The sequence below is a fragment of the Pangasianodon hypophthalmus genome, chromosome 30, assembly GCF_027358585.1.
Source record: "Pangasianodon hypophthalmus isolate fPanHyp1 chromosome 30, fPanHyp1.pri, whole genome shotgun sequence".
Classification (NCBI taxonomy): Eukaryota; Metazoa; Chordata; class Actinopteri; order Siluriformes; family Pangasiidae; genus Pangasianodon; species Pangasianodon hypophthalmus.
Window position 1 is genome coordinate 5790483 of NC_069739.1, and position 24958 is coordinate 5815440.

General features: G+C 43.1%; 1 protein-coding gene across 1 annotated transcript in view; it reads left to right on the forward strand.

The window, feature by feature from the left end:
* mdn1 (midasin AAA ATPase 1) overlaps positions 1–24958 on the forward strand; it is a 50565-nt gene that overhangs the window by 9475 nt on the left and 16132 nt on the right. The window contains exons 17-74 of the mRNA XM_026918327.3: positions 68–171; positions 320–464; positions 805–1015; positions 1218–1365; positions 1615–1722; positions 2036–2187; positions 2565–2743; positions 3040–3248; positions 3424–3570; positions 4653–4794; positions 4917–5051; positions 5627–5765; positions 6060–6198; positions 6456–6586; positions 6699–6837; positions 6975–7104; positions 7229–7492; positions 8243–8440; positions 8533–8741; positions 9519–9641; positions 9766–9963; positions 10065–10172; positions 10626–10814; positions 10904–10993; positions 11081–11344; positions 11432–11696; positions 12063–12222; positions 12517–12633; positions 12752–12960; positions 13269–13417; positions 13544–13743; positions 13880–14106; positions 14663–14776; positions 14955–15084; positions 15245–15351; positions 15717–15850; positions 16080–16240; positions 16338–16458; positions 16540–16756; positions 16898–17141; positions 17273–17399; positions 17495–17665; positions 17751–17965; positions 18162–18549; positions 18633–18745; positions 18854–19517; positions 19706–19867; positions 20210–20486; positions 20639–20877; positions 20968–21063; positions 21244–21338; positions 21850–21974; positions 22211–22372; positions 23363–23472; positions 23590–23663; positions 24129–24312; positions 24388–24541; positions 24663–24809. Coding sequence (XP_026774128.3) covers positions 68–171; positions 320–464; positions 805–1015; positions 1218–1365; positions 1615–1722; positions 2036–2187; positions 2565–2743; positions 3040–3248; positions 3424–3570; positions 4653–4794; positions 4917–5051; positions 5627–5765; positions 6060–6198; positions 6456–6586; positions 6699–6837; positions 6975–7104; positions 7229–7492; positions 8243–8440; positions 8533–8741; positions 9519–9641; positions 9766–9963; positions 10065–10172; positions 10626–10814; positions 10904–10993; positions 11081–11344; positions 11432–11696; positions 12063–12222; positions 12517–12633; positions 12752–12960; positions 13269–13417; positions 13544–13743; positions 13880–14106; positions 14663–14776; positions 14955–15084; positions 15245–15351; positions 15717–15850; positions 16080–16240; positions 16338–16458; positions 16540–16756; positions 16898–17141; positions 17273–17399; positions 17495–17665; positions 17751–17965; positions 18162–18549; positions 18633–18745; positions 18854–19517; positions 19706–19867; positions 20210–20486; positions 20639–20877; positions 20968–21063; positions 21244–21338; positions 21850–21974; positions 22211–22372; positions 23363–23472; positions 23590–23663; positions 24129–24312; positions 24388–24541; positions 24663–24809 — 10059 coding nt within the window. The remainder of the gene's footprint in view (positions 1–67; positions 172–319; positions 465–804; positions 1016–1217; positions 1366–1614; positions 1723–2035; positions 2188–2564; positions 2744–3039; positions 3249–3423; positions 3571–4652; positions 4795–4916; positions 5052–5626; positions 5766–6059; positions 6199–6455; positions 6587–6698; positions 6838–6974; positions 7105–7228; positions 7493–8242; positions 8441–8532; positions 8742–9518; positions 9642–9765; positions 9964–10064; positions 10173–10625; positions 10815–10903; positions 10994–11080; positions 11345–11431; positions 11697–12062; positions 12223–12516; positions 12634–12751; positions 12961–13268; positions 13418–13543; positions 13744–13879; positions 14107–14662; positions 14777–14954; positions 15085–15244; positions 15352–15716; positions 15851–16079; positions 16241–16337; positions 16459–16539; positions 16757–16897; positions 17142–17272; positions 17400–17494; positions 17666–17750; positions 17966–18161; positions 18550–18632; positions 18746–18853; positions 19518–19705; positions 19868–20209; positions 20487–20638; positions 20878–20967; positions 21064–21243; positions 21339–21849; positions 21975–22210; positions 22373–23362; positions 23473–23589; positions 23664–24128; positions 24313–24387; positions 24542–24662; positions 24810–24958) is intronic.

The following is a 24958-nucleotide window of genomic DNA, read 5'->3' on the forward strand; positions in this document are numbered from 1 at the left end:
ATGTTTATATGTGAATGGAAGAGAGGTCACAAATGTGTGTATGTGTGTGTGTGTTGTGTTTTTTCAGCTGCGTTGCTGCAGCAGCAGTGGGAGGCACTCGCTCTGAGACTGAGTCAGACTCAGGAGCAGATCCGAGCTCGGGAGTCGGCCCTGGTGTTTGCCTTCGTCGAGGTAAAAACACGCTACACACATCCGTCCTGTGGAAATGCAGAATAATATCAGACATATGGAATGTTCATGTAAATAAAAGATGTGTCTTGTAAGTCTCTAAGCAAGCTGTGTTCACATGGTGCGTGTGTGTGGGTGTGTGTGTGTTTAGGGTACCCTGGCTCAAGCAGTCAAGAAGGGAGAGTGGATCCTGCTTGATGAGATCAATCTGGCTGCAGCCGAGACCCTGGAGTGTCTGAGCGGGCTGCTGGAGGGCAGCGCTGGGTCTCTGGTGCTGCTGGACCGAGGAGATACAGGTGAGCCAAACACATGTTCATCAATAAACAGAATTGTCTGTGATGGTGCTGAATCTATAACACCTCTTTGTAGTTAAAAAAAAAATATATATATATATATATATATATATATATATATATATATATATACATATACATATATTTCTCAAGTGACCAATTTACCCTGATGCATATTATCTATAAATGTTTTAAAAAGTATGATCATATTAAAAATAATAATGCAGATCAATAGGCTTCTGAGTAGCGCAGCTGTCACTCTTTTATTGACATGCCATAGCCCTTTCAGAGAATTTTTGTTGTTTAACATTTTACATTAGTTACTACGTCATCTTGCACGCAGAACCCCTGGTGCGCCACTCCGACTTCCGCCTGTTCGCCTGCATGAACCCGGCCACTGACGTAGGCAAGAGGAACCTGCCTCTGGGAATCCGCAACAGATTTACCGAGCTATACGTGGAAGAGCTGGAGAGCGAAAGCGATTTACGCATCCTGGTCTCAGATTATTTCAAAGGCCTTAACCTGAACAGAAGTACCATCCATGGAATCATCAGGTTTGAAACAGCACTGAATCAAACTGCATGAACGACTCTTTGACTTGTTTATAATCCTGTACGTTATTTGCGGATGTGTGAACTGTCTCGGCTAAACGTCTCTTCTTTTTCGTTATTGATCTCTAATAGTTATAAGAAGTGTTACTGTGTAATTTCTCCGTTTAAACTGGAAGATTAAAAGGTCTGCTGTTGTTTCGTGCAGTTTTTATTTGGCCATTCGTAAGGAGGCGAACTCGCGCTTGGTGGATGGCACCGGCCACAAGCCTCACTACAGTTTACGCACACTGTGCCGTGCTCTCAAGTACGTAGCGACTAACCCCTGCTACAACGTCCAACGTTCTCTCTACGAGGTGAGATACCCGTTATCACCGTTCTCTCTACAAGATATAAAAATGGCTGCTGGAAACATTTTTACCTTCCTTTTATTACATAACACTTTCTCAAATCTTTAAACTTTCATTCATGTGTTTTAGTTTAGATACAGACAGAGCTCAGACAGACTAATGTACCTGTGTGTGTGTCTGTGTGTGTCTGTGTGTCTGTGTGTGTGTGTGTGTGTGTGTGTGTGTGTGTGTGTGTGTGTGTGGGTGTATATACAGGGTTTTTGCTTAAGCTTTCTAACACAGCTGGACCGCAGTTCCCATCCCGTCGTGGAGAAATTAGTGCACCAGTACATTTTGGGAGGAAACATCAAGTGTCTTAGACAGGTAACAGATCACTGAAAGAAACACAGATTGCTTTTTATTTTATTCATTTTATTTTTTTTTTTTATTTTGTGTTTTAAAACCTTTAGAAAGAAGGCAGGCTGTGATTAGAATTATAGCCATAATCAATTTCTCAGTACTTTCCGATCCTTTAACCGTTTGTACAGTTAACACAATATTTGTGACAGAATTTACACAGAAAAGCACTTATTGCGAGTTGAAATAATAACTCGATAATAACACTGCTTGATAAGCATTGATAAGTCTCTAAATTTGTTCTTCTTTGTCTTGTTTCTGGTTCTGTCTTCTTGTACAGCAAATCCCGGAGCCCCGGGCCCGTGGCTGTCTGCAGATAGAGGGCTACTGGTTGAGTCAGGGTGACATGGACCCAGCACTAGACCCTAGCTACATCCTCACTCCGTCTGTGCGCCTCAACCTCCGAGACCTGGCCCGCGTGGTGGCTGCTGGGTAATAATAATCCCATGCTCTTATATACCCTTTGACACAGCATTGACTAATAAAGCATCAATGTGATATGCTGTCCTGCTACATCTGGCAGAGATGCTGTGCTAGAGGAGCTTCATGGATGTAAACAGATGTTTTAAGATATTTTAATTATATGTATCGCCCAGACGTAGGTTCCTAGGCATCTACTGATATAGCGCAAATAGAGTTTTCTATTTCTGATTTCTGATATTTTTATTCAATATTATGTGTAAGACCGAAAACTTTTATGCTTTTATATTTCTTGTAATATCTTGTATAGATCTACAGGAACATGTCTGTCCAAATCAGTCTAAATATTCAGTGATATTTGATGTAAATTTGTGATTTCCGGTGTTCAGCATCCACCCAGTGCTGATCCAGGGTGAGACATCGGTAGGGAAAACCAGCCTGGTCAGGTGGCTAGCGGCTGCCACGGGGAACCAGTGTGTGAGGATCAACAACCACGAGCACACAGACATCCAGGAGTACATCGGCTGCTACTCATCCGATGAGCAAGGGAAGCTCGTCTTCAAAGAAGGTGCAGAGGATTCGTTCAGTGTCTTAAGCTTTGTAAAAAGATTGTTATAAAAAGTTTGCTGCTTGCAAGAGTTTTGCTTAAATCACATACTGAAAATAAATGCAGATTTTGTCAATTACTAATATTAATAATAGTGTAATTTACTGTAAGCATACAGTGAGTGTAGAGTGTGAGTAAATATTAGGTATTGGTCAAAAAGGGACAGGAAGAGCAGGCGATTATATAATATTCAGGACAATCTAAAAGTCACATGGTCTAGACATTTATAGCTAAAGGATTGTCTGTGTGCCCCCAAGGCGTCCTGATCGATGCCATGCGGAAAGGCTATTGGATCATCCTGGACGAGCTGAACCTCGCCCCCACCGACGTCCTCGAAGCCCTGAACAGGCTGCTAGATGACAACAGGGAACTCTTCATCGCCGAGACACAGGAAGTGGTGAAAGCACATCCGAGATTCATGCTCTTTGCTACCCAGAATCCCCCAGGTCTCTACGGTGGCAGAAAGGTACCAAAAGTGTAAAAATAAATAAATAAATCGTCAAAATCTCACAGATTTATAAAACAAAATTATTATAGGCTTTTGCTTCAGAGTTTCTTGCTTTCTTCTTAAAGTTTAACATTTGCAATTTCTAGTCTTGTAGTATATTTAGATATCTTGCCTAATTTCTGTATTGCCGTAGGTCTTGTCAAGGGCGTTCAGGAATCGCTTTGTGGAGCTGCATTTTGACGAGTTACCCAGTGAGGAGCTGGAGACCATCCTGCACCAGCGCTGCAGCCTCCCTCCATCTTACTGCACCAAGCTGGTCAAAGTCATGCAGAACCTTCAGGTGAGGGCCTCGGACAGGACTTTTCCTTTTAACACTTCATAAACTGGAGATGGTTTGGACTGGTTGCACCATCCCGTTTTAAATGTTATGTAACCACGACCAGTGTCGTAAGCCCAGTCTTAACCTGCGTGTGAAAGCCTGTCTAGCATAAACAACCGCTTATTGCTACAGCTAGCTAGCGCGTGATGAAGTTGCTCATCTGTTCAAAAAACCATGCAATAGTGACTTTGCTTAAAGCAGAATTTAAAAACTAAGCCGCATTAACAACAAAACACTACATGACTAAAATAATAATAATAGTAATATATTCGGAAGGGCAATGTACAGTTGAAAAAACCTAGAACATAGAAAGACCTTTCCAGTGAGGCATGAAATCACTATCAGCCGATGTGAGATTCCCTTCCGAACGATTTTTTAATGACAGCTAAATGATAGCTTGTTTGGCGTAAACGTGATGGAGTAGATCAGGGGTTGTCAAGTGGAGGACCGCGGCTCGGATGTGGACCAAGAAAAGTATTTTAGAGGACCGAACCAAGCAGGCTACTTGGAATAATACTGTAACTGGAGCCACTCAACATACGAAGCAACTCTAGTTTTCTAACATGAACCACTCTGTAGCAGATTCTTTGTTGCAGACAATCACATGCATTTATGTCAATTGTTTAGCTGAAGGAAGCTCATCAGACCAGAGACTAGCTACAGGGCTACAGGCATTGAGTCAGAATCGAGAGTTTTCACAGACTTGAATAGGTTTTTTCATTTTATTTACTTTCTCTGGTGTGATTAGTGAACTTATGACGTGGCTTTGACAAGGAAAAAAAAACATAATGAAAGACCGAGAAGTATGTGTTTATTGTCAGCTTCAAACAGACGTGTCTCATCTAGTTAGAGTCTGTGGCTCTAGTCAAAAGTGTCACCATGAAAAACATAACTTATTTCTAGACGCTTCTAGAAACTTCTTTGCATTGAAGTAGTAAGCGAATACTTTTTACTGAATATTCAGTTTACAGCTAGCTTATAACCAGGCTTAAATTCACGCGTATTTGAGTACTTGTGAAAACACTCCTGTGTGTGTGTTTTAGTCTTTGCGGCGTGGATCCAGCGTGTTCGCCGGGAAGCACGGTTACATCACGCTCCGAGATCTGTTCCGATGGGCCGAGCGCTATAGACTAGAAGAACAGACCGACTCGTCACGTGACTGGCTGCAACACCTAGCCGATGACGGTAACTACGAAATTCTTGCTTCGAGTATAAATACGTATTCGTTTGCATTAATCACATTCAGTTTTTTTTTGTGTTAATCGTAATTCGTCAGGCGATGATCTTCATTGTTTTGTCGTGATCAGGGTACATGCTGCTGGCGGGTCGTGTCCGTAAGCCAGAGGAGGCTTTAACCATCCAGAACATTCTGGAGAAGCACTTTAAGAGGACGGTAAACCCCGATGCACTGTTCTCTGAGGCTCAGGTCACCACGCAGTTCAGTAAGTTCAGCCCAGGACACACATTCACACATTTCCCAGGATACTGTTTAATTACAGCGGTGTCACATTGCATCTGGTCGATCCTTCTCTGTTTGGGACTGTTGTTCTTAAAAGTTTTCAGTTAAACATTCATGCTTGTAAAATGTGTAAAGGGTGAAGGGTGTCCTCAAAATTATTACTTAAAAATCATTTTAATAATAGTACAGGATTTAAATGGCTTGTCCACTGCACATTCAGAAATAAAAAAAAAACTGAACTCCTGGTTCTGGTTCATTTTTCACCAACCTGAGACACAACTGGTGACATATTGACTGCTAGCCCCACCTCTGAGTATCACTATTTCCTGTTGGAGTGTATCTTGTACAACAAGCAAGTACCCCAGGTACCAAAAGGTTTTAGTACTTTGTACACTAGAAAGAGGCCCCTATTTATAACACTAATTATGTAATGAAGGTTTCCTGGGTTGAATACCAGTGAATACCAGTTGGTCATTGGCTGATGATTAATTTTGTTTTATATCCATCACTAAAGTGTGTGTGTGTGTGTGTGTGTGTTTGTGTGTGTGTGATTGGCAGGTCCATTTGTGGCCAGCATTGCTGGTATGCCTGAGGAGTTTGGTCATGTGGTTTGGACCCAAGGCATGAGGAGGCTTGCCGTGCTGGTGGGCCGCGCACTCCGTTTTGGAGAGTCCGTGCTGCTGGTGGGCGATACCGGGTAAAAATGTTATCTCTAGCTAAATGTACTTGATTGATGATGTTATTAGAATACAAGTTTGTCCAAAGTTTGTTTTCCTTTTAATCCTGATTTGAAGCCGGACCCGAGTCAGTTTGCTTCTCTCAGTACGACATGATGACGATTCAGCTTTATTAACCATCTTTAAAAAGCTGCCATGACTCAAATAAGTGTCCAGAACCAATATATATGTATATATATATATGAGTTATATAAATGAGAGGTAAAGTATATAAAACACATGAAGCTCAGGTTGTCTAAATGGTGTTTCTTTAGGTGTGGTAAGACCACAATATGCCAGCTGTTTGCTGCTCTGGCTGGACAGAAGTTTTTCGCTGTGAATTGCCACCTGCACATGGAGACGTCTGACTTCTTGGGTGGTTTACGGCCGGTCCGACACATTGGAACAGGGCAGGTAAGATATGCACAAGCACTGATAAACACTAAAGACAGAGAGAGATCAAATTTTGCATATACTCCGATACATCAAACTGAACATATTGACACCAGGGCTGCAGAACTTTCAGCAATGAACATGTTTGGTTCATGATGTTGATCATCAGATAGTCAGTCCAGATAAATCTAAGTATTAGGCATTTATTATATTTATTATAAACCAGTGTGAGCATCTAGTTTTTACTGGAGCTTTTTTGTTTGTTTTTATTCCCGCAGTCGGATGCTGAAGATGGCCGTTTGTTTGAATGGCGTGATGGACCCCTAGTGCTCGCTATGAAACAGGAAGGAGTGTTTTTGATGGATGAGATCTCACTGGCTGATGACTCGGTGTTGGAGAGACTCAACAGGTGGATAAAATACACACAAACACATGCATAATCAGATACACACTCCAACATTCATTTTCTCCTTCTCAACTTGTGTATACATTTTCCTCCCGCTTTCCCTGGCCTTCTGCAGCGTACTGGAGACGGAGAAATCTCTGGTCCTGGCAGAGAAAGGCAGCGGCAATGATGACGACGTTGAGCTCATCATTGCCGGGAAGAAATTTCGACTGGTCGCCACCATGAACCCCGGTGGAGACTTTGGCAAGAAAGAGGTTTGTCCTGAAAAAAAAAAGTTGAATACCTGCAATGTTATCTGATTTTCACATGGATTAAGGAGAATGTTAGCTTTTTTTTTTTTTCTTTTTTTTTTTGTATAATTTGCTTAAAATGTAACTTTTTGTATGTCCAGCTTTCTCCAGCATTGAGGAACAGGTTCACTGAGATCTGGTGTCCTCAGTCTAACAGCCGCGGTGATCTGATGAAGATCGTCCAGCACAACTTGCGAGCAGGGCTTTCCTTAGACCAGCACGACCACCAAGGTGGGTGCGCGACTCAAGGGAGGAGTATTTGACAATTCAGTGTTCAATCAATGCTGTATTGTCCTTAGTTAACTCTCATTCCTCCCTGAGTACGCCTGAGACTCATCCATTCTCTCGTCTCCAGGAAAGGACATCGCCGAGCTCATGTTGGACTTCATCGACTGGCTGACCAATCAGGAGTTTGGGAGGCGATGCATCCTAAGCGTAAGGGACATCCTGTCATGGGTGGACTTCCTGAACGCTGTGTGCGAGAAGGACGAGGATCGGGATGAGAGCAGCTTCATGGGTCTGGAGGAGATGGAGGAGCCGGAGTGGGACCGGAGGCTGGACACGGTCACTGCTTTCATCCATGCCGCCTGCCTCGTATACATCGATGGCATTGGATCAGGTAAACACTGAATAAAACTCTTTTAAAAGTGGCATAATATCAATAGATAGATAATAGATGAGAGTGCTTGGTTTAACCAGTCTCGTTTTTAAATATCAGAAGTATGAAAATGGTCATGGTTAGCATTTTTAGAGAGCTTGAAACTCTAATGCTTGATAGCATTGACTGGAATAATGAATAAAGAATTATATGCCCAAAAATTAAGCAGACAGCAGTATTTTTTTTCATTTCACAGGCTTTACTACGATTTCTCTAACTCAAATAAACAGCAGAAATATTAATATATGAATAAAAATAAGTCAAAGTCTAATATATGTATAAAAATAAGTCTAATATATGTATAGAATAAGTTAACTTATATATATATATATATGTAAAACAATAAAATATGGAAAAAAATACAACAAAAGTGCAAATTTAATTTAATTTACTTTTTAAAAAAAATACATTATTTGTTGGTGAAATTCCTGAGTGTCACAAAAGATTTGTCTTGTTGTAGAGATATGAGTTTAAATCTGAGCAAATCTGTAGCCTTCGAGGAGCAAAATATCACCTTCAAAATTGAACTGGGTTGAACTTTTTTTCTTTTTTTTTTGGCCAATTTTATTGACCAATCAAGAAGAAATGACCTGGCTGTTGTATTTGCTTTACACCATTGCTTAATGATACCATCTCTGTCCAGTTCTTTTTCCAACATGGCCTTGCTTGTATGATTGTCTTTGTAATATCCTGGTGCTTCCTGGTCCTCAGGTACGACAGTCTCAGCAGCAGAGAATGTAGCGAAAGCAAGGAAGGCATGTCTGGCTTTTGTGGAGACGAAGTTACGCAGGATCACTAAGCTAGATAAGAAGATGCAGGAGGCTCTGAGGGTTTACGACACCAGCCTGGTCAGAGAGCCACGCTGGGGGGACGACTTCTTCGGCATCGAGCCCTTCTACATCGTGGCTGGTGAGCGATGCTCGTTACGGTTGGTCTCATACTAGCAAACCTAAATGACTTAAATTGTACAATCACTTAAAATAAACTGTTTCGTTCCCCAGATCCTGAGAGCGAAAGCCGCAGTCTGTTGGACTATGCCCTGGGTGCAGGCACGACAGCAGTGAACACCATGAGGATCTTACGGGCACTAAAGCTCCAGAGACCCATCCTGCTGGAGGGTTCACCCGGAGTGGGCAAGACCAGTCTGGTGGCTGCGCTTGCCAAGGCTTCTGGGAACCAGCTCGTCAGAATCAACCTCTCTGAGCAGACAGTACGCAATAATCTGTGAAAATAAAGCTGCACTCGAGTCATTTTTGTTTTAAACTATACATTGCAGTGGCTTGCATAAGTACTCACGCCCTTTGAACTTTTCCACATTTTGTAGAGTTACAACCTGGAACTGAAATTGGCTTGGATTATGTGTCATAAATCTACACAAAATAACCCATAATAATAAAATGGGGGAGGGGGGGGGAGCTGTATAGTTTGCAAAATTATTCACCTATTTAAAAAATAATAATAATAATAATAATAAAAAATAAATAAATATCCCAGCCTGCTATTGAATCTGTTATTTAAAAATGGAAAGGATATGGCACAACCACAGCCTGGAGAAGGCTGTCCATCAAAAGTCAGTGACGAAATATATAGAGAATTAGAGAAGTAGAGAAATAACCAAGAAGCCAAGGTTAACTGTCAGTATGATGCTGCCACCACCATGCTTCACCGAGTGGATGGTGTTCACAGAGCACCTTGTATGTAACTTTATGCTCACTTATATAAAGTATTATGAGTCAGCTGTGCAAATACAGCCTAGATTCATGATGAACAGATTGAAGATCTCGGAGTAACGTAATGCCTTATGACGGGACTAAAACTAAATAAATAATTATTTAAATAAATACGCTTTGACTGAGGTTTTAAAATCAGCCATGCCTGAATTTGAAACTCACTGAAATTGCAATGCTGATGCACACTTGATTGGTTGAAACTTATCTTATCAAAGGTTTTGTATTTATTTATTTATTTTTTTTGTCTGTTTGTTCAGGATGTTACAGACCTGTTTGGAACAGACCTTCCAGTGGAGGGCGGTAAAGGAGGAGAGTTTGCTTGGCGCGACGGTCCTCTCCTGGCTGCTCTAAAGGCTGGACATTGGATTGTACTAGATGAGGTAACCTCATGAGATGTAACAGTAAACCAAGATTTAGCAACTTACACTATGTTCACACTAGCAATACAAATTCACACAGCGTATAAATCAAGAGTGTGTGTGTGTGTGTTTCTTCGCTACACAGCTGAACTTGGCATCTCAGTCGGTGTTGGAGGGTCTGAATGCCTGCTTCGACCACCGAGCAGAAATCTACATCCCGGAACTGAGCATACGTTTCCAGGTCCAGCATGAGAAAACCAAGATCTTTGGCTGCCAGAACCCCTTCACGCAGGGAGGAGGACGCAAAGGCCTGCCGAAGTCCTTCCTCAACAGGTTTACTCAGGTGCGAATCCCTCACAGCTAAGAATAACCCCTTTAATTGTACCTTTTGTATTTTTTTTTTCATTATTATTTCTGATCTGATGTTTAATCTGGTGCCTGCAGGTGTATGTGGACCAGCTCACCAGTGAAGATATGCAGTTCATTGGTAACTCCATCTTTCCAAACATCAATGAGCAGATCATCTCTAAAATGGTTCAGTTCAGCAACAAGGTAAGATTAAAATAGTAAAAGAAAAGAAAATACACCATGTTTAAAATTAAATAGATAAAAATGTGACTATTAAGAAATTAATAAGTACATATATAAATGAATCCATACTCTATGGAAATAAATTATAATTGTTATTATTAACAAAATTATGTGTTTTCAGTAATATTCATAAATTAATGTTCTTTTATTTTGTCATGTTTTCACCTCAGAATGGAATTTTTAAAAAACTTTTATTTGTTATTATATTGTATTGGGACAAATAAGATATAAAGTAGTATGCTCTTATACGAATTAGGTATAAAATAAAATAAAGAGGAATAAAAGGTTCCTCTTTTAAAACCATTCATACATTCAGTCATTAATTCACACATTTATTTATACATTGATTCATTCATGCAAACATGCCACATCTTTCTTTAAATTCAGTTTTTCTCCTCTTTCTCCTCCTCCCAGCTTGTGACCGAGGTGGCAGTAGAGAGAAAATGGGGTCAGAAAGGAGGACCGTGGGAGTTCAACCTGCGAGACCTCTTCCGTTGGTGTCAGCTGATGCAAGCCGACCAATCACCAGCCTTCTATAACCCGGGCCAGCACGTTGGACTGGTGTATGCAGACCGGATGAGAACAGAAGCAGATAAAGCTCAGGTAGCTGTGTCTTGCTCTTATTTATATGGTCAAATCAGTACTTTAAGCTAGAACTGTGGCTGAATTCTGTATGTGTTTTGTTGCTACAGGTGCTGTCTGTGTTCAGGAAGGTGTTTGCTGAAGAGTTCGAGCCTCACTTGGGCTCCAGGCAGTTCCACATTACTCCTCTAAATCTGCAGGTTAGTCTGTACGTATGATCTGTGTTAGTAGAGCTGTCACGGTAATTATTCTTGCTTAGTACGGAATCTCCTCTTCACTTCGTCAAGGTGGGCTCGTCAGTCCTTCAGCGCAGCGGTGGCGCGCCTGTCGTCTTGGATCCTCCTCTGTCGATCACTCATCAAGCTCTGCGGCCACTGGAGTCCTTAATGAAATGCGTGAAGATGGGCTGGATGGCCATATTAGTGGGCCCCAGCGCCAGTGGGAAGAGCAGTCTGGTGCACCTGCTAGCCTTGCTGACCGGACACAGGCTCAGGGTGATGGCTATGAACAGCGCCATGGACACCACTGAACTGCTGGGAGGGTTTGAACAGGTGAGAAGACTGATCAATAGGAAGAATTATACACTTCTGTATCCGGTATGGCGTACCCTCAGTAACGTTCTTCTTCTTCTTCCTCAGGTGGACATCATCCGGCCATGGCAGCAAGTCTTGGAGAGCATGGACTACGTGGTGGCCATGGTGACACGGCGAGGGCTGATGTCTCTGGACGGGGCGGTTCAGGACACCGAGTTCCTTTTGAGCACGTGGAGCACGTTCCGTCGCTGGCTGAGGGATGAGGGACTCGACACGGCTGATGGCACAGTGACGTTTGAGGCTCTGAACAAGCTGGAGGTCATCATCGTGCTCCTACACAAACTCAACACCAAGCTCAAGGTCTTCACAGGTACAGCAGAAAATATTCGCGAGACTCTTTAACACTATATGCCTCAAATTCAGACATTTTATTTAATAAACATGGTGTTATTACTTTACAGTGCTAATATTTTAAGCTCATTATCGTCTGTCAAGCTAAGCAGCATCACATATGTCTTTTCCAGAATTCTGCAAAGGCTCTGTTTGGGCATTTCTCATACGTACACATTAGGTTACCCTGCAGATATGATTAATGTGACTACAAATGCAAAAAAAAAAAGAAGCTAACAGGGCAAAATTGGCTTTCAGGAGCTGCTGAGGGTTTCTAACGCAGGAGATCAGAGATCCGACAGTGCCAAAGTCATTAAACCTTTAATCCTGTTTTCTCCTGCTGCAGACATGTCGAAGCTACAGATGGACTTCACCCTGCTGAAGGAGCGCTTGGCGCAGATGGAGGACGGTTGGAGTCATGGCGGTTTCGAATGGCTGGACGGCACACTGGTCCAGGCTCTGCAGGCTGGAGACTGGCTACTTATGGACAACGTCAACTTCTGCAGGTTATTAACTGCTGCTCTAGTAATCACCAGTTCCACCAGAGTACATAGATTTGGTTCTTTATGTTATTGAGTATAAGTTGTCATATTACTTTTAGACACCATGACAAGGGAATAAGACTGTACACAAAATGCCTTTTAATATGTAAGGAATAAACCGTGATTGGGCATGCTGTTATAGAAAAATAATCAATGATGGGGTCAATCAGTGATGGCACCGTAAGGTTGGTTATTTTCCAATAACTGCACATTACAAGGGTTTTATTCCATTAACATTTTCTGTGTGTGGGTTTGTAGCCCATCTGTGCTGGATCGGCTGAACGCTCTCCTGGAGCCGGGCGGGTCTTTGACCATTAACGAGCGTGGGGTCATAGACGGCACGACGCCAAGCATCACTCCACACCCTAACTTCAGGTATATCCATCAATACATCTAGTAGTTGTGAGCTGAGAAAAAGAAATTTGACAAAACACTGAAAACCTGACACGCTACCAAATATCTTCCTGCTTTATTTTCCTCCCGTCATATCCAGGCTATTCCTCACCATGGACGCTGCGCATGGAGAGATCTCCCGAGCTATGAGGAATCGTGGTGTGGAGATCTACATCCCGGGAGAGAACGAGGGAGTATGTTGGGACTCGCTGGACCTGAAGACCATCTTACACACTCTGGGAGTTACCGGAGATTGTGTGTGTGACCTACTGATGACCATTCATTCCGAGATCAAGTCAGCCATCTGGGGTGAGCATTTTCAAATGAGCACTTCGGTATGAAAGTGCTGATTGAGTAGCTTAGGCTTACACTACTGGTCTTTGTAAATTGGTGATAACGTTGTGAAATAGCACATGAAAATTAAAATCCCCTCATGTAATCTTTAGACACTCGACTTGTCTTGGCTGATAGACTGCATTCGGATTAAAGGGAAAATTGTCATTCCTGTTTTTGCCAAACTATTCCTTTAACAGTACCAAAGATAAGACTACAAAACGGCATATAAAGAATACGAATTTCAGAAACCATAAAAGATATTATCGTGTGTGTTATCCCAGACTCGCCGGCATCCTCTGTGTCGTCTCTGCTACATGCCGCTGCGCTGTTGTCCAGTCAGCTGCAGAGAGGTGTAGATCTGCCCAGCGCCCTGCTACAGGCATGCGGGGAAGCGTACGCCCTCTGTCAGCGCACCACCGCCAACCAAAAGGTGTACACACACACACTCACACTCAAATAATACGTACACTAAGGTCACATATTAGACATTGCATATGAGACATGTCTCGTAGATGTTGCATTCTCATACACTTTCTCTCCTCTCTTGTTTCCTCAGCTTGCTCAGGAGCTGATAGAGAGGCACTTGGCGGTGCTAGACTCCGAAGAATGGGGCAGTGGGCTGTTGTGCGCCGGCGTGTGGCCCGACCGAGTGCCTTCTGCCCTGCAGTCAACAGAGGACTCGTGCTTTTCCAGTGTCCAGAGGGACGGCCAGGTTCTCCTCTACTGTCTGAACATGCTCAGCCTGCACAGCAAGAGGTCTAATACACTCAGCTTACACTACTTAATAATAACATAGTAGTTACTTTTGTTAGTATGGCTCCATTCCTGCAAACATCATCTTAACATTCCAGCGTCTGTGTGAGTAAAGATGTACGTTCATGTGTGTGCACAGGATTCGGCCGTTGAGCCTGACTGACCTGCAGAGGGCAATGCAGAGCGGTGCAGCACTGGAAACCCTGCAGTTTTCTCCAGAAGGCGGGGCAGGTGACAGGATCAGGGACGCCCAGCAGCTCCTTCCAACGGCGGTGCGGATCCTGACCGAGAGAGCCTCCCACAGCGACTGGGTCCTGCGTACCAGCTGGCTCTCCCACCTCGCCAAAAACTACAAACATGTACCAGGTACATCATCACAACCGCAGCACAATGAATAAGACAATCATTATAAGCCAATAACTATCCTATGAAAGTTGTAATCAGGTTCCTTGGGGTTATAAGACCTTGTTTGTGTTTTTTCTTTTTACTTCTGAGCACTTAAAGGTGCAGTTAGTAATTTTTAAAAGTGCTTTTATACCTGGATTAATTGTATAATTTCAAAGATACCTTGGAAAAACTGTGAAACTCAATATTTAAATAAGACGGCTCTGATTAGTTCATTCATTTCAGGCTTTACATTTTTACATACATGTTTACATTTTTTTTTCTGGCCCAGAAATCATCTCTGCCCACCCCCCTAGTAAGAACAGTGCCCTTGAGCTCTGCTCCATTGTTTTCAGGATAGGAAAGGTGAAGAGTGTATCAGCTTTCATTTCAACTGCAATTCCTAAGCAGCAGATAGATCTAAAAATTACATACTGCTCCTTTAAGGTCATATTTTAGGATGCCTTCTAAAACATTATCTGCGTCAGTTCGCATGCGAAAGGAGGTTTTGTGATTGTCGTGCGCTGTATGTTTGCAGAAGCAGCACTGATGCAGCTGGAGGCAGGAAATCAGGCCCTCAAAGCCGTCTTTAACAGCAAACTCGTTGGCAAGGGCAAATACCTGACTGAGCACCTTCAACCCCACAGCACAGGTATGTGCCACACACACACACACACACACACACACACTGTCTCCTGTCTCTAATGAAGCCATATATACATATATGAAGCCATAATACACATATATAATCTACCTTGTACACACTTCCACATAGGTTGATTGTGATTACTTAGCAGTGATATTGTAAAAGTTCTTATTCCTGTCTTCAGATGACTACAGGATCCTGGTAGACATGCGCTGGAACAAACAGTACCTGGACATCTTGGCTAACACCTGTAACTTTGAGGACGAGGAGCGATGTATGGAGTTTATGGAGGCTCTGTATGCTGTCGCCAACAGGTTCGACTCTAGCTCTGGATTTAAACATAATGGATACATATACATAATCAAAACAAGTAAAAAACAAGCTAAACAATCTAATAGCCAGTTTCTAAGCAGCCTACATTGCCAGAGTTGTCTTATAGCCCCTGAAGCTTTTTTTTTTTCTATATTCTTTCAGGATCATAATACTGATGGACAGAGAGGAGAGAGCAGCTATATGCAGCAGCACAGGAAATACATCACCAAATAACAGTGCACTAAGACTGGCCACTGCCTTTTCTAAAGGTATTGATGGATTTCTTGTAAAACCAGCATGCAAGTTGGCATACTAGTGCAAAATGCAAGATTAAAATGCAAGTTTAATGCATTTTGTCACAAGGAAGATGCGAATGCTTAATTAGTCAAGGAAAAAGTCTTCGCTATTCCATGGCATTAGCATCACTAATATGTCACCACCTCTAATTTCATTTCATGTGTGTGTATATACATACATGCACAACCATGTATACAATCTCTTAATTTAATTTTGTGCTCTTTTACTACTGGTCACATTAAGAACCACCCAGTTCAATGGTGCTAAATGATCTTTTTTTATCAGGGCACTGATGTTTTTTGGCTTGTACACCATATTCTGCTTTGTTTTTCTAAAGGAACGGTAGATATTGCGCAGCTGCCGCATCCAGTCCTTGTGCACCTGCGCTCTTTCTTTGACCTGTGGGACTCCTTCGTGCTGCAGGCCGTGCAGACGGACCAGCCGAACATTTCAGACCACCTCATGTTCGAGGTGAGAGGCTCTTTCCTCTTGTTCCTATTTATTTACATAATGTGCTTTCCTTGGCTTACAATGCTGAAATATATATATAATATTTATTTCCGTAATAACTGTTCTCTTATATTTTTTAATACCATCATGTATTTGTGTAAATTGTGTGTTCTTATTGTGTGTGTGCTTTTACTAGGAGATTTGTTATTAAACTCTTATTAAACTCTTGTTTGTTTTATGGTTTGTGCAGATCCTGCAGCTGCTCCAGTGGAGGGACCGTTTCTGGAACGTGTGTAACTCCTTGCCAGCAGACACCCGCGGAGTGTGTGTGCTCTCCCTGCACTGGCAGTGGGTCCACAAGCACCTGGTACTACGTCTGCCCCAGCTCCTGATGGGCGATGGAGACTATGAGTGAGCACTTATAATGGCCTGCTATTGGAAGCTTTCTTATTTTGAACCACATGAGCAAATCTGTTAAAAAAATAAAATTCTTTTGTGTGCATTTCAGAGGGCAGCAAGAGCTGCACACCATCTCCTCAGCGATCCAGAACACACTCTCCAGCTCCGTGTCTGTGGCGCTGGCACTAAAGAGCATTCAGAAAACCCTGGGAAAGCCTCTTCCATTTAAGGTACATCAAGTGACGTAACTTTCACGAATAAACTATGTGACTGTGAATATGGAAGTGACATTCGTCCTGCCATTTTTACAGTTGGAGAGCGTGGCTGAATGCTCCGCCCATCTCCGCCTCTTCAGCAAGGCTCTCGACGTCAAGGACTTGCGCCTGAATGACAGAACACCGTCGCTGTGGAAACAGGAAGTGGCCCGGCTCCGGGCCGTTGCCATGAGAATAGACTGCAAGGAAGCCCTGCTGGAAGGCTGGGGTCTGGTCCTGCAGGCTAACCTTCTTCTCGATCCGCAGAGTACTGGTAAGTTCAGCTCAGAAATGTCCCAAAAGGCATTAAACATCTCTGTGGCACATCAGAGTCCTTATTATATTATCTATTATATAGTTCAAACTTACCACTTTGCTAGCCTTTTGCTTGTTTCTAAATACGTGGAACTTTCAGGTGTGCTGGAGAGATTACATACCTGTGTGGATCAGCAGCAGGGACACATGGCCTCCTGTGGCCTGCTGGATTCACTCTCTGAAGCTGAGAATGAGGAGGAGATGGGCGATGGCGCAGGTCCAGACCGTGAGCTGTTACTGCGGCTGGCTCGCAGGGCTCAGCTCTGGCCTGTACTGGAGGAACTCGCCATCCTCAACCAGATGAAAGTGACTGCAGATCTGTTACACCAGTCTATCATACACAGGTAAGATGTGTGTTTGAATTTAGTTTCAGGTTTGTCTGTGTGCTTCATTAGCTATGGTCATGCAGATAGGACCGCACTTTCATTTCATTTTGTAATTTCTGACCGGTTCTGCCTCACCGTTTGTTCCACAGAGGGAGTAAAAATGACGAGGAAGATCTTCGAAGATCCCTGTCCAACCACCTGCGCTTCTGCATGCAGTCCACCCCCATGAATATCCGTCTGCTCCAGCCATTGTGGTTCCTCCTCAGGACAGAGAGGGTGTGCATAATTTACAGCAACTTTTATATAACGCATCACATAGTACGTTAACGCTTTTAATATTCTACCTTCTGCAATGACCTTGCTTTCTACAGCCTGTAGAGGAGCTGCCATTAGTGTGGTGCGAGCTGCTTTCCGAGACGCTGGCAGCGCTCTGGAGTGGCAGCGTGACCTCCGATCCTGATCGCTGGCTGAAATGGAACCCTCTGAGTCCAGAGGAGGAGACGAAGAAGAGCTTCCGATCGCTGCTAGGACCCTCTGATACGGTACGTGTGCATGGCTGCTGTCAAGCGATTTAAAAACCCTTGGATGCATTTACTGTAGAGGTGTTGTGTAATTTTTTTTGTGCAGGGTCCAGGCATGCTGAGCCGAGCTGTGTGGTCACGGTGTGTGCTGGGAGTTTTGAGCAGCAGTGAAGTGGGTGGGCGCTGGGACCCATCAGGCTCCTCCTTCCTGACCTCATCACGGGTGACGCTGGGCGAGTGGAGAGAGAGGATTGGGCAACTCCAGGACCTCAGCGCCGTGCTGTGGGACAACCTGGCCATGTCCGAACTCGCTGACTTCAGGTAGAGACATGTACATGAACACACACCACCCTCCATGTGCATCTGTTTTAGGGATATTATTTTTTCCACCTAAAGTTTCACCTTCCCACTTAGTCACCACATTGCTTAGCTACTAATTTGCATAAATATCTTTTGGAAAATGTCTCTGCTCCACTTCGTAAGATGTAAGATGAATATCTGTATTCTTTCTCTGTAGATTAACAGACCGCAGGTTGCAGGGCCTGGTGTTGTGCCGGCAGCTGCATGCTCTCTCTGACCTGCTGTCTCCAGGGTTACAGGAGAGCTATGCAGAATCCTGCGACTCTCTCGTCGAAGGCGAGGACCCCGTTGGAGCGGCAAAGGACATTCAGATCGCCCTACGAGAAGGCCTGCCTGAAAACCTTCTCCCAGAAGGCTTCCTGGACACATTGGTGACTTGCTTAACCCAGTTCTCCCATAACCGGGCATGTGACACGGTCCAGCTGGCCCGGTCTGGGGTGTTCTGGGTGAACATGGGCCTGCTTCAGATCCAAGTTTGGGTTCCACAGACGATATTTGACCCGGCAGTAAAGAGGGCTTACAAACTCAAATACGCACAAGACGAGGTAAGCCAAGCTGCTGCAGAAGGTAAAATATACACCTACATCATTTATTCAGTCTGTCTAAATGCGAGTTTATTGTTTCTCAGCTTGCCTTACTTCAAGACGAATGGAGTGGGCGGAGTCTGTCCTCTCAGCTGCTCACAGGGGTGCAGCTTGAAGAGAGCAGCACCACCGATGCCTTCCAACATCCCCGAATCAGGTAGGACCACATTATCCAAACTACATTATAAAACAATAGAATTAAACAATGTTTTTTGTCACTTTTGTCAATGATACCAACTGTACCTCTAATGTTTGTGTGTGGCAGGTACCTGTGGATCCGTATGCAACAGGTTAAAGAACAGATCTGTGAGCTCGGGCGTAAACAGGCGTGTCGTCCGGCTGAGCCCCAGTACGGACGCCTATACCAGGAGCTCCAGCACTACCTGTGCAGCATCGGGCAGCCAGCAGCAGTGGGTGACCTGCTGTCACACCTGCTCAAGGCCCTGCAGGGTTCCGGCCACAAATCCCGGCCAGGCATCCAGGGCCTGTTAAAGGAGGAGGCTGTGTGGCAGGCATCACAACAGCGTTTTGCCCAGCGCCTGGCCGACGAGTACCCGCTGTACCCCGACGTCGTGGTGCCTTTACGCTCAGCTATTCTGCAGCTGCAGCACGGTATGCGTCTGCTGGCCTCCCAAGTGGCATCTACGCTGACTGCGCTTCCAGGTCTCTCTCGCCTTGTATCCATGCTGTTGGCTTTTCCTGCACCAGCACTGACCTCTGATCTAGAGCGCGCCCAATACCTGTGCTCTCGGACATGCATGGACACCCTTAGAGGGCTGGAGAAGATGCTTCCTGACACCGAGGTAAACCGCGTGGTCCCCGAGCCTGTCATGTTACTGCTCAGCGCTCTGTTGTGTCTGCAGAGCCACGCAATAAGTGCAGGAGAGCTCGGGACGGAGGCACAAAATCTGTTCAGACACATGTGTCAGGTGAGGGTTTGAGCTGATATCCGAAAAAAGATATATAAAGATGGATATATTTTGAGATTTAATGACTAGCTCTAAATGCTGGTACAACACTGGAGTATTAATGTTTTTATGTATGTATTTTTTGTGGGTGTAGGTTGTTTTGGGTGACGTTTATGTTTAAATATGCTTACGTCTTGGTGTGTATTCAGGCATTGGTGAACGAGTGGGATGAGCAGGAGAGGAGAGCAAGGGAGAAAGAGCAGAAGGAGGCCAGTTTGTACCGCAGTCGCTCTAAACTACACGGAGGAGGCCTCAGTGAGGAGCAGCAGGAGGAGCGCGATTTCAGGCGCTCCTTCCCCACGTACCACAAAGTGAGCAACACCTTCAACTCCTCTGTACATTAATTTAGCCTAAGCATGTTTTTACACTAACAGTCTACTTTTTAGCACTTGTCACACATGGCATCCTAGAGGTTTTTAGGAAGAAACACTGCAAAGTATGACATTTAGGCCCATAATTATCATCAGGCTTTATTTTAAGTAGCAAGTAACCCTAATAAATGGATATAATTCCCAATTTCTGAATGATTTACCGGCTGTTTAGCATAGAATTGAAACTCACATTGAGTTAATAAACTTTATTAAATGTTATTTTTTTTGTTTATTTATTTGTTTGTATTTTTTTTTTATGAATATACCATCTTTTTTCTTCAGGATTTTGCTGATATCACCACAGAACCCAGTCTGGAGCAGCCAATCATTATCGAGGATGATGACGGAGAGACGGAGTCTAATGAAAACAGCGTCTTCCAAGTATCCAGCTGCCAGAACACCATCGTTCAGGTGCATCAGAAACTGTGCCTGGCCTTCGCTCAATCACTGTGGTACCAGTCAAATCCACAGTGCAATCGGAGCAAAGAGCACCTCAGCGCTTTGGTCTCGTCTTATCAGATCACTGCACCTTTAATAGCTCGCTTCTATCATCTTATGGGTAAGGAATTAGTGTAAAAAGCTTGGATTTAATCTTCTCTTCTGATGTACTATAATCCATATATAAATTCTTAACAAATTTCCACAGGTTGTCTTCTCACGATTTCTGTATTCAGTGTCACATATGCTATAATGCCGTGTTTCTATATGCAGACTGTGAAATGGATCCTCAGCTGACGGGCTCTCAGCTGCTGCTCAGCTCTGTGCTGCAGAACACGGTTCGGGGCTCCGGAGGTCCGACCGGCCTCATGCTCCAGAGCGAAGGACCGTACGACTTCTACCAGCAGCCGAACATGTGCCAGGCTCGGCTCTGCCTTCCTGCCATCGAGCAGCTGGCCCGCGCAGTCCGCCAGCGTCTAGACGACTGGCCTGAACACCCGGCGCTGGTGCAGGTGAGAGGAGGAAACAAACAGAGAAAGTAACATTGTTTTTGTTTTGGTGAGCAAGTGTGTGCTTATTTATGTTATTTATGTGATTCTCAGATCACCGTGGTGATAGAGAGGATACTGGCATTCAGTCTGTCCAGCCCACTGGCCAAGTTCCTTAACGGGCTGGAGATCTTGCTCAGCAAATCACAGGTGAGGACGCAGTTAGCAGTGATATATGAATACAAAGATTTATGCGATTGTATTTACTAGGTGGTGGCGAAACGGCTTTCGATTCAATACATATTGAACGATATGAAACACGAAGCAACACACGCACTATTTACACAACACGGTCTCATTTCATCTATCCATTTTCTCTCGTTCTTTCAGGACTGGGAGAATAACGCCAGTCGCTCTGTGTCTCTGAGGAGCGAGTTGGAGCCCATCACACAGCTCATCATCCAGTGGAGGAAATTGGAGCTGAAGTATGTAGAAAACATTCCGGTATCAATCAGTCTTTTTGTATCCATCAGACCATCTCGAATTAATTTGATTGCACAGAGCTTGTATAGATCAATTGCTGTGATTACTTGCGAACAGTGCAGGATTTTGTGGGGTGCTACGTTGGGCTGCTAATTTTAATTTTAATGGGAGAACTGGGTTAATTTTAAAACCTCCAGTGTTTTCTGCATAGTGTCAATGGGGCTGTTCCATTTTTCATTTAACGTGAATTAAGAACCTGTAGCTACACACACACGTCGCGAATCAGATTCGAGACGCCAGTCTATTTAATTTTCTATTAAACGTATTGACCAACTCTTTCAGTCAAATGGAGATTTCATTTCAGTGTACTCTATTAGGATCTATGCATCCACACGAACGTTTATCAGTCATCAGATCAGATTATTAACACATCATTAGGCTGCATGTATTTTTTTTATTTTTATTTTTTATTTTTGGACAAAGTAGCTGATTTAAGATGGTGTGCATTTGCAGTTGTTGGTCTAGCAGTCTGGATAACGTTCTGAGGCGGCACTCGGAGAACTCCAACAAGCGCTGGTTCTCCATCTACCAGCTGATAGAGAGATATCTGCTGGAGAAAAGGACCGACACCAAACCTGGTAAAATTCTCTGAATTGAAATTCCTTAAGCCGATTAAAAACTCACCGAAGCTTAAACATAAGAGCATAGGATCTGTCTATCAGTTCAGAATTCTCTCTCATTCCTGCTGATACTTGTAGCTGGTATTAGTTGATAAATAATCAGGGAATGGGATATTTCTTGACTCTTGACTATGCTGTTGTATTTACTCTTACGCCTGAACCAGATTTATCCTGTTTTGTGATTTTGCTCTTAGATGTTAAGGAAGGAGGTATGAAGGAGATGCCCCTGCCCTCGGTTTCGTCCACACTGCAGGGCTTCATGGAGGGATCCACACTGGGCGAATTTCACACACGCTTGGCCATGCTGCTTGCCTTCCACTGCCATGTGCTGTTGGCTCCCAAACAAGAAGGTCACGGTGAGAGACTTCGCTTCCTTCCTGCTTTTTACAGCTGTAGATAATTTTTGCCGTGCATCACGTCGCACAAATAGAGCTTTATAACAGTATTCACTATCACAGTGTTGCGGTGAAGCTCATTGCTTAGTGTTCTCTCTCTCTCTCTCTCTCTCTGCTTTCCGGTCGTCCTGCAACTCCTTTCGAGTGACTGCTGGCTTCTCTCCTTCCTTGTCACGAGTCTGAGAGCACTTTGTGAAAAATCAGGCTTATGAATGCACTTTTGTTCTTGATATTTATAAGTACAAAGTCAAAAGACATTGTGTGTAAATTTGAAGTGCATATATGCAGTGTTGTATTTAATAACAACAAAAATGTCTGAATGCTTATTTCTCCACACTGCAGTTTATTTCCTTCTCATATGTCACATATATATTTCTTTACTTTATTTATACACACACACACACACACACACACAGGTATGTGTATACCTACATACTTACTACTGTATCTTATTTATTACTTAATTTTCCTTGTTCATATATATATATATATATATATATATATATATATATATATATATATATATATATATATATATATATATATATATATATAAATATAATACATACACATACGTACGTACATACATACATACAAATGTGTGTGTATGTATACATATACACACACACACACACACACATATGTATATGTGTGTGTGTATATATACCTACATCCTACTGTATCTTATTTATTACTTATATATATCGTATTTATTTATTATATATATAAAGAAGGAAAATTAAGTAATTAAGTAATAAGTAAGATACGGTAGTAAGTATGTAGGTATGCATTCAAAGGACCTTGACAATAGTACACAGTGCCTTAAAATATCAGATGTACCATTTTTTTTGCTTTAAAAAGTGAACACTGTGAATACTTATTTTCCAGATTCATATGACAGCTGGCTTGAAGTAATAGAAATAAAGTAACACCATGATTTCTCTCTCTCAGACTCGCTGTGTAGTTTGCTGTGGAACCTACACAAGTACTACGCTCAGTTCTCTGACAGCGTCCAGGCCAGAATCACGCAGCTGAGAGCGCCCATCGAAAAAGAGCTCAAGGCAAGTACTGAGTCACCAAGAGCAAATATTCAGTGTCTGTTCAACAACCACTTTTACATTTCAAAATTGCAATTACTTCAGTCCTCCCCTTTTAAATAGGAGTATTTTTCATTGTAGGACTTTGTGAAGATCTCCAAGTGGAATGATGTCAGTTTTTGGGCAATCAAACAGTCTGTGGAGAAAACACACAGGTGAGGAACACAGTGCAGGTTTTATTAAAAACAAAACAACCCAGGATTTAGTTTCGTCTAATCCGTTGCTCCAATTTTTTTTACTATGAGTGCTACTGACAGTGCAATAAAATATTTTCCGCCTTTCCACTAAGAAAGTAAGCATTAAAAACTACACTCTACATATCAAACAAGGTAACAATCACTTCAGGTTAAAAAAAAAAACTTATTGTTTAAAGAATTGGGCAACGACACTAGACCATTTATTGTTACATTTTGTGTACATCTTGTTTGTTCGCTTTTATGGAGAATGAAGAAGTATGAGCTGGTCTTTTTGACCAATGATAAGAAATAGTGAAGCTTTTCCAGAACATATAGCACTATTCACATATATATATATATATATATATATATATATATATATATATATATATATATATATATATAATTTTTTTAAAAATTGCCCATGCATCGTGCCCTGTTTAGGACTTTGTTCAAGTTCGTGAGGAAGTTCGAGGCGGTGTTGTCCGAGCCGTGCGCTCCCTGGCTGGTGGAGCAGAAAAGCAGCGGCAGCATGGACAGCGTGGACATTCAACAAGAGGACACACCACTGCACCAGCTCCACCGCGCACTCAAGAGCGCCCTCCCTGGACGGCACAGAGACCTACAGGTGTGGCATTGCGTGACAGAGTCTGTTTTAGATTCTGAGACGTTTACATACTGATATTATGATGTTTTGTCTCAGAGCGATGGTCCAGAGGAGGTCACGTCTGGCATGGAGCCCTCATCGCTGCAGGCTCGTCTACCCTCGCTCACAAGGAAGATGAGGAAGATGTGTGTGCAGCTGGTGAAGAAGACGCCTCTGCCCGAGCTGTCGGAGGACCTCGACCAGTTTACAGGTGACACACTGACAACTGAATGGAGCTTATTGAACTGAATGGAGCTTATTTAACCCATGAGCCAGTGAAAGTTTATTGTATGCGGTCATTCATTCTTCTTGCTTTGTGTGTGTGTGTTTAGTGGAGATCATTGCCAACGTTCAGGCACTGCAGAGCTTGACAGTGGACCGCTCTCTAGAGCAGGAGAGGCAAAAAGCTGAAGCGAAACACATCCTGCTGCAGAAACAGCGAGCTTTAGCCGACCTCTTTAAGATGCTGGCGCAGATCGGTCAGTGCTGCAGTAAATAAATCATCAGATTAATCAAATACAACAATATGATATTGACGCATGAACATCATGATGCTCTCTTCATTTCGATGCGAAATGAATTCCATTTTATTTGAATCTCTCTGGTGAAAGAATTGTTCATTGCAAAT